The following is a 19,714-nucleotide window of genomic DNA, read 5'->3' on the forward strand; positions in this document are numbered from 1 at the left end:
TCCTGTATTTATCTACAGGGAGAGTCACTGAGGGGTTACCTGTATTTATCTACAGGGGGAGTCACTGAGGGATTTCCCGTATTTATCTACAGGGGGAGTCACAGAGGGGTTTTCCCCTATTTATCTACAGGGGGAGTCACTGAGGGGTTTCCTGTATTTATCGACAGGGAGAATCACTGAGGGGTTTCCTGTATTTATCTACAGGGGGAGTCACTGAGGGGTTTCCCATATTTATCTACAGGGAGAGTCACTGAGGGGTTTCCTGTATTTATCTACAGGGAGAGTCACTGAGGGGTTTCCTGTATTTATCAACAGGGGGAGTCACTGAGGGGTTTCCTGTATTTATCTACAGGGGGACTCACTGAGGGGCTTCCTGTTTCTATATACAGGGAGAGTCACTGAGGGGTTTCCTGTATTTATCTACAGCGAGAGTCACTGAGGGGTTTCCTGTATTTATCTACAGGGGGAGACACTGAGGGGTTTCCTGTATTTATCTACAGGGGGAGTCACTGAGGGGTTTTCTGTATTTATCTAAAGGGAGAGTCACTGAGGGTTTTCCCGTATTCATCTACAGGGGGGGTCACTGAGTGGTTTCCTGTCTTTATCTCCAGGGAGAGTCACTGAGTGGGTTCCCGTATTTATCTACAGGGGGAGTCACTGAGGGGTTTCCTGTATTTATCTACAGGGGGAGCCACTGAGGGGTTTCCTGTATTTATCTACAGGGAGAGTCACTGAGGGGATTCCTGTATTTTTCTACAGGGGGAGTCACTGAGGGGTTTCCTGTATTTATCTTCAGGAAGAGTCACTGGGGGGTTTCCTTTATCTATCTACAGGGGGAGTCACTGAGTGGTTTCCTGTATTTATCTACAGGGGGAGTCACTGAGGGGTTTCCTGTATTTATCTACAGGGAGAGTTACTGGGGGGTTTCCTTTATCTATCTACAGGGAGAGTCACTGAGGGGTTTCCTGTATTTATCTACAGGGGGAGTCACTGAGGGGTTTCCTGTATTTATCTACAGGGAGAGTCACTGTGGGGTTTCCCGTATTCATCTACAGGGGGAGTCACTGAGTGGTTTCCTGTATTTAGCTACAGTGGGAGTCACTGAGGGGTTTCCTGTCTTTATCTACAGGGAGAGTCACTGAGGGGTTTCCCGTATTCATCTACAGGGGGAGTCACTGAGGGGTTTCCTGTATTTATCTACAGGGGGAGTCAATGAGGCGTTTCCTGTATTTATCTACAGGGTGAGTCACTGAGGGGTTTCCTGTATTTATCGACAGTGAGAGTCACTGAGGAGTTTCCTGTATTTATCTCCAGGGGGAGTCACTGAGGGGTTTCCTGTATTTATCTATAGGGAGAGTCACTGAGGGGTTTCCTGTATTTATCTACAGGGAGAGTCACTGAGGGGTTTCCTGTATTTATCCACAGGGAGATTCAGTGAGGGGTTTCTTGTATTTACTTACAGGGGGAGTCACTGAGGGGTTTCCTGTTTTAATCTACAGGGGGAGTCACTGAGGGGTTTCCTGTATTAATCTACAGGGGGAGTCACTGAGGGGTTTCCTGTATTTATCTACAGGGGGAGTCACTGAGGGGTTTCCTGTATTTATCTACAGGAAGAGTCACTGAGGGGTTTCCTGTATTTATCTACAGGGGGAGTCACTGAGGGGTTTCCTGTATTTATCTACAGGAAGAGTCACTGAGGGGTTTCCTGTACTTATCTACAGGGAGAGTCACTGAGGGGATTCCTGTATTTATCTACAGGGTGAGTCACTGAAGGGTTTCCTGTATTTATCTTCAGTGAGAGTCACCGGGGGGGTTTCCTGTATTTATCTACAGGGGGAGTCACTGAGGGGTTTCCCGTATTTATCTACAGGGAGAGTCACTGAGGGGTTTCCTGTATTTATCTACAGGGGGAGTCACTGAGGGGTTTCCTGTATTTATCTACAGGGGAAGTCACTGAGGGGTTTCCTGTATTTATCTACAGGGAGAGTCACTGAGGGGTTTCCTGTATTTATCTACAGGGAGAGTCACTGAGGGGTTTCCCATATTAATCTACAGGGGGAGTCACTGAGGGGTTTCCTGTATTTATCTACAGGGGGAGTCACTGAGGGGTTTCCCGTATTTATCTCCAGGGTGAGTCACTGAGAGGTTTCCCGTATTTATCTACAGGGGGAGTCACTGAGGGGTTTCCTGTATTTATCTACAGGGGCTGTCACTGTGGGGTTTCCTGTATTTATCTACAGGGAGAGTCACTGAGGGGTTTCCTGTAATTATCTACAGGGGGAGTCACTGAGGGGTTTCCCATATTTATCAACAGGGGGAGTCACTGAGGGGTTTCCTGTATTTATCTGCAGGAAGAGTCACTGAGGGGTTTCCTGTATTTATCTACAGGGGAAGTCACTGAGGGGTTTCCTGTATTTATCTACATGGGAGGTCACTGAGGGGTTTCCTGTATTTATCGACAGGGAGAATCACTGAGGGGTTTCCTGTATTTATCTACAGGGGGAGTCACTGAGGGGTTTCCCATATTTATCTACAGGGAGAGTCACTGAGGGGTTTCCTGTATTTATCTACAGGGAGAGTCACTGAGGGGTTTCCTGTATTTATCAACAGGGGGAGTCACTGAGGGGTTTCCTGTATTTATCTACAGGGGGACTCACTGAGGGGCTTCCTGTTTCTATATACAGGGAGAGTCACTGAGGGGTTTCCTGTATTTATCTACAGCGAGAGTCACTGAGGGGTTTCCTGTATTTATCTACAGGGGGAGACACTGAGCGGTTTCCTGTATTTATCTACAGGGGGAGTCACTGAGGGGTTTTCTGTATTTATCTACAGGGAGAGTCACTGAGGGTTTTCCCGTATTCATCTACAGGGGGGGTCACTGAGTGGTTTCCTGTCTTTATCTCCAGGGAGAGTCACTGAGTGGGTTCCCGTATTTATCTACAGGGGGAGTCACTGAGGGGTTTCCTGTATTTATCTACAGGGGGAGCCACTGAGGGGTTTCCTGTATTTATCTACAGGGAGAGTCACTGAGGGGATTCCTGTATTTTTCTACAGGGGGAGTCACTGAGGGGTTTCCTGTATTTATCTTCAGGAAGAGTCACTGGGGGGTTTCCTTTATCTATCTACAGGGGGAGTCACTGAGTGGTTTCCTGTATTTATCTACAGGGGGAGTCACTGAGGGGTTTCCTGTATTTATCTACAGGGAGAGTTACTGGGGGGTTTCCTTTATCTATCTACAGGGAGAGTCACTGAGGGGTTTCCTGTATTTATCTACAGGGGGAGTCACTGAGGGGTTTCCTGTATTTATCTTCAGGGAGAGTCACTGTGGGGTTTCCCGTATTCATCTACAGGGGGAGTCACTGAGTGGTTTCCTGTATTTAGCTACAGTGGGAGTCACTGAGGGGTTTCCTGTCTTTATCTACAGGGAGAGTCACTGAGGGGTTTCCCGTATTCATCTACAGGGGGAGTCACTGAGGGGTTTCCTGTATTTATCTACAGGGGGAGTCAATGAGGCGTTTCCTGTATTTATCTACAGGGTGAGTCACTGAGGGGTTTCCTGTATTTATCGACAGTGAGAGTCACTGAGGAGTTTCCTGTATTTATCTCCAGGGGGAGTCACTGAGGGGTTTCCTGTATTTATCTACAGGGTGAGTCACTGAGGGGTTTCCTGTATTTATCTATAGGGAGAGTCACTGAGGGGTTTCCTGTATTTATCTACAGGGAGAGTCACTGAGGGGTTTCCTGTATTTATCCACAGGGAGATTCAGTGAGGGGTTTCTTGTATTTACTTACAGGGGGAGTCACTGAGGGGTTTCCTGTTTTAATCTACAGGGGGAGTCACTGAGGGGTTTCCCGTATTAATCTACAGGGGGAGTCACTGAGGGGTTTCCTGTATTTATCTACAGGGGGAGTCACTGAGGGGTTTCCTGTATTTATCTACAGGAAGAGTCACTGAGGGGTTTCCTGTATTTATCTACAGGGGGAGTCACTGAGGGGTTTCCTGTATTTATCTACAGGAAGAGTCACTGAGGGGTTTCCTGTACTTATCTACAGGGAGAGTCACTGAGGGGATTCCTGTATTTATCTACAGGGTGAGTCACTGAAGGGTTTCCTGTATTTATCTTCAGTGAGAGTCACCGGGGGGGTTTCCTGTATTTATCTACAGGGGGAGTCACTGAGGGGTTTCCCGTATTTATCTACAGGGGGAGTCACTGAGGGGTTTCCTGTATTTATCTACAGGGGAAGTCACTGAGGGGTTTCCTGTATTTATCTACAGGGAGAGTCACTGAGGGGTTTCCTGTATTTATCTACAGGGAGAGTCACTGAGGGGTTTCCCATATTAATCTACAGGGGGAGTCACTGAGGGGTTTCCTGTATTTATCTTCAGTGAGTGTCACCGAGGGGTTTCCTGTATTTATCTACAGGGAGAGTCACTGAGGGGTTTCCTGTATTTATCTACAGGGAGAGTCACTGAGGGGTTTCCTGTATTATTTACAGGGAGAGTCACTGAGGGTTATACTGTATTTATCTACAGGGAGAGTCACTGAGGGGTTTACTGTATTTATCTACAGGGAGAGTCACTGAGGGGTTTCCTGTAATTATCTACAGGGAGAGTCACGGAGGGGTTTCCTGTATTATTTACAGGGAGAGTCACTGAGGGTTATACTGTATTTATCTACAGGGGGAGTCACTGAGGAGTTTCCTGTATTTATCTACAGGGAGAGTCACTGAGGGTTATACTGTATTTATCTACAGGGAGAGTCACTGAGGGGTTTCCTGTATTTATCTACAGGGAGAGTCACTGAGGGTTATACTGTATTTATCTACAGGGAGAGTCACTGAGGGTTATACTGTATTTATCTACAGGGGGAGTCACTGAGGGGTTTCCTGTATTTATCTACAGGGAGAGTCACTGAGGGGTTTCCTGTATTATTTACAGGGAGAGTCACTGAGGGTTATACTGTATTTATCTACAGGGGGAGTCACTGAGGAGTTTCCTGTATTTATCTACAGGGAGAGTCACTGAGGGTTATACTGTATTTATCTACAGGGGGAGTCACTGAGGGGTTTCCCATATTTATCTGCAGGGGGAGTCACTGAGGGGTTTCCTGTATTTATCTACAGGGAGAGTCACTGAGGGTTATACTGTATTTATCTACACGGAGAGTCACTGAGGAGTTTCCCATACTTATCTATAGGGAGATCAGTGAACTGATCACAAAGGTGTGTGCAGGAGGCATTATTGAAAACAACAAGTTTCATTTTCCTGGCATCTCCCAAAGATGGAATTTTCAACACTCCATGCTCCATTTTTAATGTTTCCACTGTTTTGTCTGCCTGAATAACATGTTCCACTTTGAGGTTTTGTGTCTGAGCCTGAAGCACTAAGTGGTTATTTTGAAGACTTATAAACATTGTAAATCTTATTTTTACTTGTAAAAACTTTTACTAAAGTAGTGGGGGATTTATTTAATGTTTTACAGAGATCTGTCTCTTGATAAATTTTATTATAATATAAAACATTAAGTTCTCCTCAAGCAGTAAGACTGCTTTTTTCTCTGTGTGTAGATGAAGGTGCTGAGGTTGCCTATAGTAGTGTGATGTGCTCTTCCTGTTGGATATGGGAGATTCGGGAAAGTTTTTGTGTTACTGACGATTGTGTCTGCAGGAAGTGTGTTTGGTTATGAATCTTATCAGATCAAATGGAGCAGCAGTTAGAGGCAATGCGAAATTTACCGGAGCTGGAGATTGTGACGGATGGGAGTTTCAAGAAGGAAGAAAATATCATAGATACAGTCGGTTATCCTACCTGGAGGGGTAGGCAGGTAGTACAGGAGTCTTCTGTGGCTATCCCCATCTCAATCAAGTATGCTGTTTTGGAAAATGGTTTCTCAGGGGAATGTAGCGTGAAAAGACAAGTTTCTGTTATTGAGACTGGCTCTAATGCAATGACAGGTATGTTGGGTTCCAAGCGGTCAATTGTGTTAGGGGACTCTCTAGTCAGAGGTACAGACAAACGGTTTCGTGGCCAGCAGCGAAAAAGCAGAATGGTGTGTTGTTTCCCTGGTGCCAGGATCAAGGATGTCTCAGAGAGGGTACAGAATGTTCTCATGGGGGAGAGGGGCCAGCAAGAGGTCATTGTCCACATTGGAACCAATGACATAGGAAAGGGAAAAGGTTGAGATTCTGAAGGGAGATTACAGAGAGTTAGGCAGAAATTTAAAAAGGAGTGCTCAAGGGTAATAATATCTGGATTACTCCCAGTGCTACGAGCTAGTGAGGGCAGGAATAGGAGGATAGAGCAGATGAATGCATGGCTGAGGAGTTGGTATATGGGAGAAGGATTCACATTTTTGGATCATTGGAATCTCTTTTGGGGTAGAAGTGACCTGTACAAGAAGGACGGATTGCACCTACATTGGAAGGGGACTAATACCCTGGCAGGGAGATTTGCGAGAGCTGCTCGGGAGGATTTAAACTAGTAAGGTGGGGGGGGGGTGGGACCCAGGGAGATAGTGAGGAAAGGGATCAATCTGAGACTGTTGAGAAGATGACCAAGTGAAATAGTCAAGACAGGTAGAAACAAAGCAGAGAATGAGGTAGGATTGATAAATTAAACTCCATTTATTTCAATGCAAGAGGCCTAACAGGGAAGGCAGATGAACTCAGGGCATGGTTAGGAACATGGGACTGGGATATCATAACAATTACAGAAACATGGCTCAGGGATGGGCAGGACAGGCAGCTTAATGTTCCAGGATACAGATGCCATAAAGAGGACTGAAAGTGGGTCAACAGAGGGGGTGGGGGGGGAGTTGAGTTTTTGGTTTGGGACAACTCTATGGCTGTACTTATGGAGAACATTCCTGGGAGTACTGCCAGGGAAGTTACTTGGGTGAAACTGAGAAACAATAAAGGGATGATCATCTTATTGCGATTATACTATAAGTCCCCCAGTAGTCAGCAGGAAATCCAGAAGCAAGTTCAAAAGGAGATCTCAGTTATCTGTAAGAACTAGGGTGGTTATGGTAGGGGATTTTAACTTTCCAAACATAGACTGGGACTGCCATAGTGTTAACGGTTTAGATGGAGAGGAATTAAGTGTGTACAAGAAGATTGCCTGATTCAGTATGTGGATGTACCTACTAGAGAAGGTGCAACACTTGACCTACTCTTGGGAAATAAGGCAGGGCAGGTGACTGAGGTGACAGTGGGGGAGCACTTTGGGGCCATTTTTATGCAGTTTTAACACAATTGACTTTTGGTCTTCTAAACGTCTGCACTGTCATCAAGAACATTAATTTTTTTTACCATAGTGTCCCAATTGTGTAAATTGCAAATTCATGGATTTTCGAAATCTAATGACGTTGTCATTTTCATATCCATTTTCATCTGTGCTTTTTTTCAATCAATGGTCTACTTAATAACAAGGATAGTTCACTCGGTATTATACCTGAGCTGATAAAATGCTTGATACCAGTTATTTCATATGGAATATCTGGGTTTTTTTTGAAGATTTTAGTGTGTAATCATCTGCAAATCTGAAACTGCTAGAACTCGCAAAAAATCTTTGACGCAGAAGGTCTCTTCCACACATGGTAGGTATTCATTCACCGTCCAATATCACACAATTGGAAGGTTCTGCCACCAATGAATCTTCCTGCGACCAACATCATGCCCTCTCTTTGATCTCCATACTCTTCATCAATCCTCAAACATATTCAGTTTCAAATACTTTCTGGTACAGTTCATGACATAATGTTACCGAGCATCTCATTTGAAAGGTTGAGCAATTCTGGGGTTGATTCTAAGTCCCAAATTCTTTGCTTCCTGCAATGACCAATTCTCTTCTCATTTCTATCAGTTGCAGTTCTCCTTTTGCACCGTTGCCGAACAGCCTTGCCAATTTGTTAATTTACTGTTCTCTATTTTCTCATGAATTGCTGATTGCTTGTGCTATGAATGTTACTGAGTGGAATTTGTTTTTAAGATTTTGTTTAGTCCTTACGATACATATTCTCATCATATATATTTTTCCGCAAACTTAACTCCTGCCAAAATTCGACCTTTGTCAATGTTTCGCACAGTTCAATAATATAAATGCCAGCAGAGATTTGGGAATTTCCATGTTTCCACAATCTTGCATGCAACCTCCTGAATTCCACTCTGCACTCTCCCATACTACCCTTCTGTCTTTCTAAATTTGTCAAAATCTTATCATACCTGTAGTCAGTAACTCACCTTCTTGATGTTTTTTTTAAAAAGTTCCTTTGTGGGATATGGGTGTCGCTGGCTGGGCCAGAATTGTTTGCCCATCCCTAATTACCCCTCCCGAAGGTGGGGGTGAGCTGACTCCTTGAACTGCTGCTCTCCCTGTCAGTGTAGGTAAACCCACAATGTTGTTCGGGAGAGAATTCCGGGGTTTTGAGCCAGCAACACTAAAGGAATGGCCGTATATATATCCAAGTGAGGATGGTGAGTGGCCTGGAGGAGAACTTTAAGGTGGGCGTGTTCCCATGTATGTGCTGCCCTTGTGCTCCCAGATGGAAGTGGTCATGGCTTTGGAAGGTGCTGCCTGAGGACCTTTGGTTAATTTCTGCAGCATATCTTGTAGAGAATACCACTGCTGCTACTGAGGGTTGGTGGTGAAGGGAGTGGACGTTTGTGGATATAGTGCCAATTAAGCGGGATGCTTTGTCCTGGATTGGAAGACTGTAAGACTATAAACTATCAACCAGGCCATTCAGCCCATCGAGTCTGTTCCACCATTCTATCGTAGCTCAACCCTATTCTCCTGTCTGCTCCCTGTAATCCTCAATTCCCTTACTAATCAAGAGCTGACAGGTGGTTCTGCTGTAATGCACATTTTGTTAACATGAATTCTCTGTAACCTTACTGACAAACTGGGGACTTTTCTTCTACATTGCAAACCTTTAAAACGTGTGTTGGCTGTAACACGATTACATCGCCAACTCTTCAAACATTGTTTCTAAAGACCAATTTTTCTATAACACGGGGTTACACAAGAACGCAACCATTGTGTTATGAAAGAGCTGGATCTATCTATCCTGGTCTTCAATGCACGCAATGACTTGGCCTTCCCCAGCCCTCTGTGGCAATGAGTTCCACAGGTTCACCATCTGTAGCTGCAGAAATTCCTCATCTCCGTTCTCAAGGGCCAACTCTTCAGTCTGAGGCTGTACCCTCGGGTCCTGGTCTCGCCTACTCGTGGAAACATCACCTCTATGGCCAGTCTATCCAGGCCTCTCAGTATTCTGTAGGTTTCAATCAGATCCCCCTGTCCCTCATCCTTCTAAACTCCATCGAGTACAGACCCAGAGTCGTCTGTTGCTCCTCATATGACAAGTCCTTCATCTCCGGGATCATTCCTGTACACTTCCTCTGGACCCCCTCCCAAGGCCAGCACAACCTCCTTTAGATCCAGAGCCCAGACTTCCTGACAACATTCCAAATGCCGTCTGACCTGAGCCTTATACACACTCAGCAGCACATCCCTGGTCTTGTATTCTAGGCCTTTTGAAATCAATCCAAACATTACTGCCAACTGAACCTTCATATTAACCTTAAGAGAGCCCTGAAATTAGGATTCCAAAGTCCCTTTGTGCTTCACATTTCCAAATCCTTTTTTTTAGAAAATAGTCTACACCTCTATTCTTCCGATCAAAGTGCATCGCCCCTCACTTTCCCCATTATATTCCATCTGCCATTCTTTGCCCGCTCTCCAAGCCTGTCCAAGTCCTTCTGCAGTCTCCCTATTTCCTTAGTACTTCCTCTAGCTCATCTACAAATGTCACAAGAGCTCCCTCAGTTCTTTTGTCCACATTGTTAATGTATAACGTGAACACGTTGTGATCTCAACACGGAGTCCTGTGAAACTCCACTAGTCACCAGCTGCCATCCTTTTATCCCTACTCTGTCTTCTGTCAGCCAGCCAGTCCTCTATCCATTCCACTACCTTGCCCCAACACCACATTATCTTATCTTAATTAACAGCCTCTTATGCAACACCTTCTGGAAATCCAAATAGATTACGTTCACTGGCTCTCCTCTGTCTAACTTGGTTATTATCTCCTCAGTGAATTCTCACAGCTTTCTCAGGCATGACATTCCCTTGACAAAGCCACATTGATTCAGTCCAATTTTACCCCGTGCGTCCGAGTACTCCTGAATCTCGTCCTTAATAATGGACTCTAAAATCTCACCGATAACCGAGGTCAGGCTAACCAGCCTATAGGTTCCTGTCTTCTGCCTCCCTCCCTCCCTCCTTAAACAGGGGTGTGACATGAGCCATTTTCCAGTCCTCGGGGGCTCTTCCTGACTCCACTGATGCCAGAACAATCCTCACCAACGCCAGTACAATCTCCTCAGCTGTCTCCTTCAGAACTCTGGGGTATAGTCCATCTGGTCTGGGTGATTTATCAGCTTCTCCAACACCCTCTTCTTAGTGATGGTCACTACATTCACCCTGACCCTTTTGAAGTTCTGAGATGCTGCTGGTGTCATCCACTGGGAAAACTGACACAAAATACCGAGTCAGTTCCTCCGCCATTTCACTGCCTCTCCAGCCTCATTTTCCAGTGGTCCAATGTCCACCTTGCCTATCGCTTTCCTTTTATGATTTGGAGGAGCCGGTGTTGGACTGGAGTGTACAAAGTTAAAAATCTCACAACACCAGGTTATAGTCCACCAGGTTTATTTAGAAGCACTAGTTTTCGGAGTGCTGCTCCTTCGTCAGGTAGCTGCAGAACGAATTCTGTCATATTATGGGCACTGCCCCCTAGGGGGTTCCTAAACCTTAAGCTCCCTTATCAATACTGCCTCATTACATATCACCAAATCCAAAATTACCCATTTAATAGTAAGGTCTACCACAAGCTGCTCCAAAGAAAATCTTGTAGATATTCCACAAGTTCCTTTTGTTGAGATCCACTACCAACGTGATTTTCCCAGTCTGCCAGCGTATTGAAGTCACCCATGATGTATGTAGTAGTGCCTCTCTTGAATTTTCTATCTCCTTCCCCACATCCTGATTACTTTGAGGAGGCCTGTACGCAGCAAGGTCTTTCTCCCTTTGCGGTTCCCCAACTTTACCCACACAGATTCTACACTTTCTGACTCTATATGACTTTTTGCTATCAATTTGATTTCATTTCTTACTAACAAAGCAGCCCCAATTCCACCCCCCCCCCACCCCACCCATCCTCTCAATAGGAATTGTATCCTTGGACATTGAGCTCCCAGCCCTGATCCCCTTGCAAACACATCTCTGTGATAGCCCCAACATCGTGCCTGCCAGTTTCAATCTGTGCTACAAGCCCATTGATCTCGTTTCATATACTGCGCACGTTTAAGTACAACACCCTCAGTCCTGTATTGACAGCACCCCCCCACCCCGTAGTTACCCTGTTCGCTGTTGTGCCTGAAGTTAGATTCCTGAGACTTTCCGTACTCTCTGTCCTATTACCTCTTATAAAACTTTAATAATGTCTGCTGAGCCTTCCCCCCCCCCCCCACCAACTGTCCATGCACCTTAACCCACCTGCCCCAATATTCGCTTTAAAGTCCTAGTTACGCACTTCGCCAAGACTGTGACAATGCTATGGCTTTAAAGGGTATTTTGTCCTGGCTTTTATTTGGAGGAGAGGTTGTGAGGCAGAGGTTATGAGCAGTCTGGGGCAGTGGAAACACCTTGGGAGGCCTGGGGCTTTAGTGTTACAGTCTGGATGGGTGTGGTCAGCTCTCACAGATCAGAATCTCTGGGTTTTGGTTTCTCAGTAATACCAGAAGCTATCGGGGTCTCAGCAGAGTTGGGAACTTCACTGAATGTCTCCTGGCTGCTACTCTCTCTCTGAATTTTCTCTTGATGTTTATTTTTCCTCCTGGATTGGAGAACTGCATGAGAGAATCTGTGCCTAGATTTGTCTTTTTTGCCAAGGGGTGTGTTGATGGGATGTTACAATATTCAAACAGTCATTTACTAATCTTTACTGTAACTATTATTCTGTTGAGTTTCCAAACAGAGCCAAGTTATTCTAAGTTCCTCTTCCTACGAGCTCCCTCCTTCCCCAGTCCCATGAATTCAAACCCGTTTCTCCCACACCAGTCTTTAAGCCATGTGTTTTACCTCTTTAATCCTGTTGGCCCTGTGCCAAGATGCTCATGGCTCAGGCAGTAATCCAGAGATTATAATCTTTTTAGTTCTGCTTTTTCATTAAACCCCTAGCTGCTCACATTCCCTCAGCAGAACCGCTTTCTACCCATATTGTATGGACCACAACAACTGGATCTTTCTCCTTCCAGTCCACATTCCTCTGCATTCCAGATGAAATATCCTGAACCTGGGCACCAGGAAGGCACCACAGCTTTGGGACTTCCAATCCTGGTCAAAGAAAACAATGTCTATTTACAAGTATATTTCCTCCCCCATCTTTAATAGCTCCCTGTACCATGGTTCTATGATGAGTTTGCCCATCCTCCCTACAGTCACCAATCTCATCCGTGCAGTAGCACAAATCTCAAACCTGTTAGACAAATTCAAGGGTTGATGTTCTTTCAGTACTAGCTCTTGCATCCCTCTAGCTGCCTCACTAGTGGTGCCGTCCTATCCCTAGCCACTTACCAAAATAGAGGTAGTTAATCTAAGGGGTGTGACTACCTCCTGAAACAGCACCAATGCCGGAAGGTTGTCAGAACCTGTAGTCTCTGCGGTATCCAGCGTCTCCCAACCATTGCTTGATGTCACGTGGAGTGAATCGAATTGGCTGACGACTGGTATCTGTATTGCTGGGGGGTCAGTGGAAGAGGCCGAGATGGATCATTCACTCAGCACCTCTGGCTGAAGATTGCTGCGAATTCTTCAGCCTTATCTCTTGCACTGTCCTCTTCCATCATTGGAGAGGATGAGATTGATGGTCAACCTCATGAGCTGTAATATTTTGTAAGAAGAGCACTAAGAACATTTAATCTAATGGACTGGGAGTAACGGAGAAAGCCACAAAACAGGCACCGAGGATGGCAGAAAGTTAAAGGCAAAATACTCCGGTAACAAATATGAAGGTGAATTGAATAGTTAATAGGAGCTAATAGGGCGAAGCACGGCTCTTTACTAAACATGGGGGCCCAGCACCTTCCCTCAGCCCCACAGGCAAATGTACTCAGGAACTGCAAACCTACATCCAAGTGGAGGGGGAATATTTACAAAGAGAGACCATTAGAATCTCAGAACGTGAAAACCCTGCTTTTCCAAACAGGCCACAAATGTTACTGAGAATGTTGCTTCACTCACTCGTCATTAAGACAGAGAAATCTTATACTCACGAAGAACAGGAGATTGAAGAGGAACAGAAAGTACTTAGTGGCTTTAATGCAGCCTTTTCCCATGGTTTCCCAACGGCCTGTGAGAATAGACAGAAACAGAAACATTATTCAGACTAATATTCATCTCCATCCTTCAAAACATTCCAGAGTACAGTGAACCGATATCCAATTAAACAGGCAGTTAATGGCAGCGTGAAAAACAGCCAGGCTCTTAAAATCAGCAGACAGCTCATTTAAAAAAAAAGCAACTAAATCCAGCAAAAGCTTCTTAACTTCACAATGAAACAGCTTTGGATTTTGTGTAGGAGAGCTGTTCGGCCTCAGGCTGGGGCCCAGCTTGGCCTACTCTGGCCTTCAGCCTGGGGCCTGGCCCAGCCTTCCACCTGTGTCATTGAGAATTAGGATTAGAAAGGAGAATTGAGAGCAGCGAAAGGCAGTGAGACGTTCAGAGGAGGAGCTCTTCAGTGGAGCTGGTGGGCGGGTGAAGGTGTGAGTTGTCAGGAAGAGTCACAGTGACCCACACTTTGGTTGGAGAAAATGGATACTATGAGATCAAGTCATGCTCAGAGAGAGAGAGAGAGAGAGAGAGAGAGAGAGAGAGAGCGCACCAGGCTTCAGCAAGATATTGATACAACCATCCACACCCAATCCTGTTAGACTGATTCGGAGATGCCGGTGTTGGGCTGGGGTGTACAAAGTTACAAATCACACAACACCAGGTTATAGTCCAACTGGTTTAATTGGAAGCACTAGCTTTCGGAGTGACGCTCCTTCATCAGGTAACTGTAGTCCGAAAGCTAGTGCTTCCAAATAAACCTGTTGGACTATAACCTGGTTTTGTGTGATTTTTAACACTGAGGTTGTGCTGACAGACAGTGTAAGAGGTCAAGGAGGGGTCAGGAAAAGGATAAACATGGTGTTATTGAAGGGATGGACTGAGGGGGAATGTGTGAAACAACAGAGGAAAACATCAATCAGAGAGAAATACGGGGGGGGTAATACACAGAGACTCCAAACAGGAGGGGAGATGGGTGTGAGGTCGAGCAGCTAGGCAGTGAGGCTGAGTGAGACCAAGCAGGTAGGCAGTGAGGCCGAGGAGGTAGGCAGTGAGGCCAAGGAGGTAGGCAGTGAGGCCGAGGAGGTAGGCAGTGAGGCCGAGGAGGTAGGCAGTGAGGCCGAGGAGGTAGGGAGTGAGGTCGAGGAGGTAGGGAGTGAGGCCGAGGAGGTAGGCAGTGAGGCCGAGGAGGTAGGCAGTGAGGTTGAGGAGGTAGGCAGTGAGGCCGAGGAGGTAGGCAGTGAGGCTGAGGAGGTAGGCAGTGAGGCCGAGGAGGTAGGCAGTGAGGCCGAGGAGGTAGGGAGTGAGGTTGAGGAGGTAGGCAGTGAGGTTGAGGAGGTAGGCAGTGAGGCCGAGGAGGTAGGCAGTGAGGCCGAGGAGGTAGGCAGTGAGGCCGAGGAGGTAGGGAGTGAGGCCGAGGAGGTAGGCAGTGAGGCCGAGGAGGTAGGGAGTGAGGCCGAGGAGGTGGGCAGTGAGGCCGAGGAGGTAGGGAGTGAGGCCGAGGAGGTAGGCAGTGAGGCCGAGGAGGTAGGGAGTGAGGCCGAGGAGGTGGGCAGTGAGGCCCCATTGACAGAGGAGTCACTATATCGAATTTCAAACCCATTGCTCCAGGGCTGAGCGTGCTCAGAAGCTACAGCCCAGAGGCTGTCGTGTCTTTGAAAGGTGGAGACACTACTGGATTGCCATGGAGACAGGAAGCTCAGTGAGGCAGAGAACAGACGGTGGGACAGGCGAGAGAGGGTAGGCTCGTGGTGAGGATATGTGCACAGACAGCAGTGACCCAGCAGTGTGAGGGGAACTGGGTTGGACACTAATGGACAATCAGATTGGAGCTGCAGCAACGTAGGGAGACCTGCAGGAGAGCTGTCGGTGCCAGGGAAATGCAGAAAGCCAAAGCTATAACTGACCAAAGTTCCAAACGTTAACGATTTACTCAAGTCAGAGGAAGTGGAGGCTGGTACAATTACAACATTTAAAAGGTATGTGGATGAGTACATGAATAGGGAAGGTTTAGAGGGATATGGGCCAAGTGCTGGCAAATGGACTAGGTTAGGTCAGGATACCTGGTCAGCATGGACGAGTTGGACCGAAGGGTCTGTTTCCGTGCTTGTATGTCTCTATGACTCTAAGAGCTGCAGCAGACAGGAAATACAAGTGTGTTGCTTCAAACCTGTATCTACAACCAGCTGTTAAAATACACCCACTCTCAAAACCAGGAGAGCGGTCACCATGGAAACCAGAGGAGTGAGGGGAGAGTAATGACAGCAGAGGGTGAAGAATAGAGCGATAATGGAGTCCCTTCAGGGACTGCAAGGCCATGGGTATTCTTGAAGGGGCAGGATGGAGAAGGAGCCTCTCTCTAAACTCCAGGAGTACCCCTGACAAGGGAACGTGCAGTGGAGGGAGCCCGACCAGTCAGTGAGCTCTCCAGCTCTAAGACTCTGCAGCCAACATACTGCACCCCCCTCCCCCACCCCCACACAGGTTGACCTTCTTAAAATACCAGCAGCTTCAAAAACGGGCAAGCTGCCCCGCCCAACACAACAAATCAGAAGGGTCACTGGACCAGAAATGTTAACTCCGATTTCTCTTCACAAACGCTGCCAGACCTACTCAGCTTTCCCAGTGACCTCCGGTTTCTTTTTTGTGAGAGAGCTAACAAGGCACTATCTAGGCCTGGTCGACTCAATGGGCCAAACAGCTCCAGAAAATACAGGCCTGAGGAGGGCCACATCACACGACGAATTCCCATTTGACAGAGAATAATGAATAAGGATCTCCCGGGGCTGTAACGGAGGGTGCGTGTAACTGGGTTGGTCTGTTTTGTTGGATAGGGTCAACACTGAGTGAGCTGTCAAACAGCAGATTTCCTAGGGGGCAGTCTCCACAGTGAATGGGCCACACACTGGGCACATTACCCACTGCAGGGCAGCAGACCACGTGATGTCAGCCAATCACAGGGCACCTCCTTGAGAAGTCCAGTCAAGGCCTGTTACTGTGGTGACCACGTTTCTCCTTGGCAAGGCACACCCTCTGGGGAGAACTGCACAGCAGGATCCACACTCTCAAGGGGGCATGACGTCGCTGTCACTGTGTTTACTGCAATGAAACCTAGCACGCAAACCATCAAAACAGCAAGGACTAGGCAAACAGCCAGAAAAGACAGAGTGTGTCGTGTAAACATTGCAATAAATTCACTCGAGTGGTTCAACCATTAATAAGGCAGCACCATGGATATGACTGAGGTCTGGAACACAGGAGACACAGGCACCATTCCGACTGGGAACCCCACTCTCCCAGTGATTCCTTCCACACAAACTGAGAACAGAGTAGACTGATATTCCCATACAAACCAAGAAATCCCTGCACAGCTGGGACAGGGATCTGGATCTTGGTTAGACCAGAACAGAGACCATGATCAGGATTGGGGTTAGATTGGAGCAGGGACCAGGATCTGAGTGAGACCAGAGCAGGGACTGGGATCCATTATCGCTCTATTCTTCACCCTCTGCTGTCATTACTCTCCCCTCACTCCTCTGGTTTCCATGGTGACCGTTCTCCTGGTTTTGAGAGTGGGTGTATTTTAACAGCTGGTTGGAGATACAGGTTTGAAGCAACACACTTGTATTTCCTGTCTGCTGCAGCTCTTAGACCGGAGCAGGGATTGAGATCGGAGTGAGACTGGAGCGGGGATTGGGATTGGGATTGGATGGGACAGGCTCCAATTGGAACCTGCTGGGACCAGCGTCCTGGAGAATTGCATAACCAGGGCTGTGGAAAGGGCTTTAAATTAAGTAGCGAGAGAGAGGGGCTTTAGTCACGTGGAGAATTATGGAAAAAAGTTGGGGTGGGGTGGCTGGTGGTGGTGAATGGAGGCCCGAGCAGAGGTCATTAAAGTTTCCAGAACAAGTTATTGGACAGAGAGTACGGAAAAGGTCAGGAATCTAACTTCAGGCACAGCAGATAAAGGGACAACTATGGGAAGGGGAGGGACAGACAATTCAGGACTGAGGGTGTTGTATTTAAATGCACGCAGTGACAAAATAAAGGAAATGAGTTTGTCGCACAGATGACATTGGGCAGGTACTATGTTGTGGGTATCAGAGTTATGGCTGGAAGGGGGTCACGGTGGGGAACGAAATATCCGAGGACACACGCCATATTGAAAGGAAAGGCAGATGAGAAGAGGAGCTAGATTAACTTGTTAGTAAGAAATGAAATTAACTTGATTACAACAAGTGATATAGGTGTAGAATCTGTGTGGGTAAAGTTGGGGAATTGCAAAGGGACATTGACCTTAATGGGAGCTGTGTACAGGTCTCTTGACACACAGACACACAAACACACACAGACACACATACAGACACACACACACGTGCGCACACACACACACACACCACACGCGCGCGCACAGACACGCACACAGACACACACACACACTTACACACAGACACATACACACAGGCACACACATATACACACACACACAGACACACACACGTGCGCGCATACAGACACATTCACACAGACACATACACACAGACACACGTGCGCACAGACACACACACACATACAGACACAAGCGCACACACACGCGCGCACACACAGACTCATACACTCAGACACACACACGCATACACACACAAGCGCACACACACACAGACACACACACACTCAGACACACACACACTCAGACACACTCACAGACATACACACTCAGACACACACATAAACACACACTCAGACACACACACACATACACACACACTCAGACACACACACACTCAGACACATACACACAGACACACACACATTTGCGCGCACACAGACACATACACACAGACACACGCGCGTACACAGACACACACACACACAGACACAAGCACACACACACACACATACTCAGACACACACATACACTCTGACAGATGGTTCTTGTAGCAGCACAGTTTAATTCTCAGTAGTTTCTAACCACTTCCTGTTTGTATTACAAACGGAGACTGTCTTAGAGACACTGGTTGGGGGAGGGGCTGGGGAGGGAGGGGATGGTCTGAGAGAGAACTAATAGAAACCTGTAGGACAGGGTCCGTGACCTACTCACCGACTGGACTCAGCAGAAAGGACGTTAAAGTGGACAGCAGTTAGAAACAGCAGACTCCTGGTCACAGACTGTCTATCACTCTGGGTCAGTCAAATCTGAGCTGTGCCAGGATTTAATGTTCCTCAGCTGAAGTGAAACACACATCTGTTTCACAGAGAGTTCTCAGCTGTATGTGTTGTGTGCTTCCTGCTCCTTCAGTCTGACTGCGTGCAGAGACTCTGGGTGCAAGCACAAGGTGCTCTTTCCCCCTGCTGCTGCGAGGGGTCACTGTGCCACACTGACCACCCTCCCCACTGCTGCAAATCTCCAGGGATTCCCAGCTCACCCTCCCTCACACCTCGGAGATCACACCAGCTTGGGCAAGGTCACTTCCCTGTCCCCAGCCTCACCTTGCCCCCACTCCACGCAACTCCACCAGGTTATAGTCCAACAGCTTTATTTGAAATCACACGCTTTCGGAGCACTGCCCCTTTGTTAGGTCAGATGAAGAGAAGCACACAGGCACAGAATTTCCAGGCAGAAAGAGTAAAAGATGGTACAAATGATGTGAGTAAAGTGTAACCAGGCTGAGTAACAAGTGAAGGGATGGCCGATGAAGCAGAGAGATAATTACACCAAAACAAAATTAAATCAGTGCTGCAGACAAACCAAATGGCTGGAATAACATGATAGGTCTAAGGGTCACATGTTGAGGGTATAACCAAAGTAACAATTAATCCAAAGCTGTACAAAGGTCAAGAGATCATAACAAGTTAGCAAGATGACGGTGTCAAAACACAACAGGGCAGGATGGAAGATTTTACAGATACTGAACAGTTGTTGACATGACCCTAAGATCATAGTTAAGGCCATCTCCATGGGGACAGAACTTGGCTACCAGTTTCTGCTCGGCAACTCTGCGTTGTTGTGTACCAGGATTGCCTCACCTGAGGAAGGGGCAGCGCTGTGAGAGCTCGTGGCTTCAAATACACCTGTTGGACTATAACCTGGTGTCGTGGGACTTCTGACCTTGCCCATCCCAGTCCAACACTGGCAACCCCACATCATCACTCAACTCCAGGCCAGAACCTGGCTTCACCTCCCAGCTGATTATTCATCCTGGCAGCGCCTTCTCCATCAGGGATCCATCCAGTGACCCTGGGATCAGGCTGGGGTCATCTCAGGCCTTACTCCATCAGGGATCCATCCAGTGGGATCAGACTGGGGTCCACCGGCTCATC

General features: G+C 47.1%; 1 protein-coding gene across 3 annotated transcripts in view; it reads right to left on the reverse strand.

The window, feature by feature from the left end:
• LOC140493434 (CD82 antigen-like) overlaps window positions 1-19,714 on the reverse strand; it is a 173,363-nt gene that overhangs the window by 99,672 nt on the left and 53,977 nt on the right. The window contains exons 1-2 of one of the 3 annotated variants that reach the window (XM_072591865.1): window positions 18,495-18,663; window positions 13,339-13,415 (exon numbers count right to left, since the gene is read on the reverse strand). In XM_072591865.1, coding sequence (XP_072447966.1) covers window positions 13,339-13,401 — 63 coding nt within the window. In that variant the 5' untranslated portion in view covers window positions 13,402-13,415; window positions 18,495-18,663. Of the gene's footprint in view, window positions 1-13,338; window positions 13,416-13,611; window positions 13,745-18,494; window positions 18,664-19,714 lie in introns of those variants that run through there. The other 2 variants (XM_072591866.1, XM_072591864.1) reach the window with 2 other exon arrangements.

This window comes from Chiloscyllium punctatum, chromosome 22 (genome assembly GCF_047496795.1).
Source record: "Chiloscyllium punctatum isolate Juve2018m chromosome 22, sChiPun1.3, whole genome shotgun sequence".
Classification (NCBI taxonomy): Eukaryota; Metazoa; Chordata; class Chondrichthyes; order Orectolobiformes; family Hemiscylliidae; genus Chiloscyllium; species Chiloscyllium punctatum.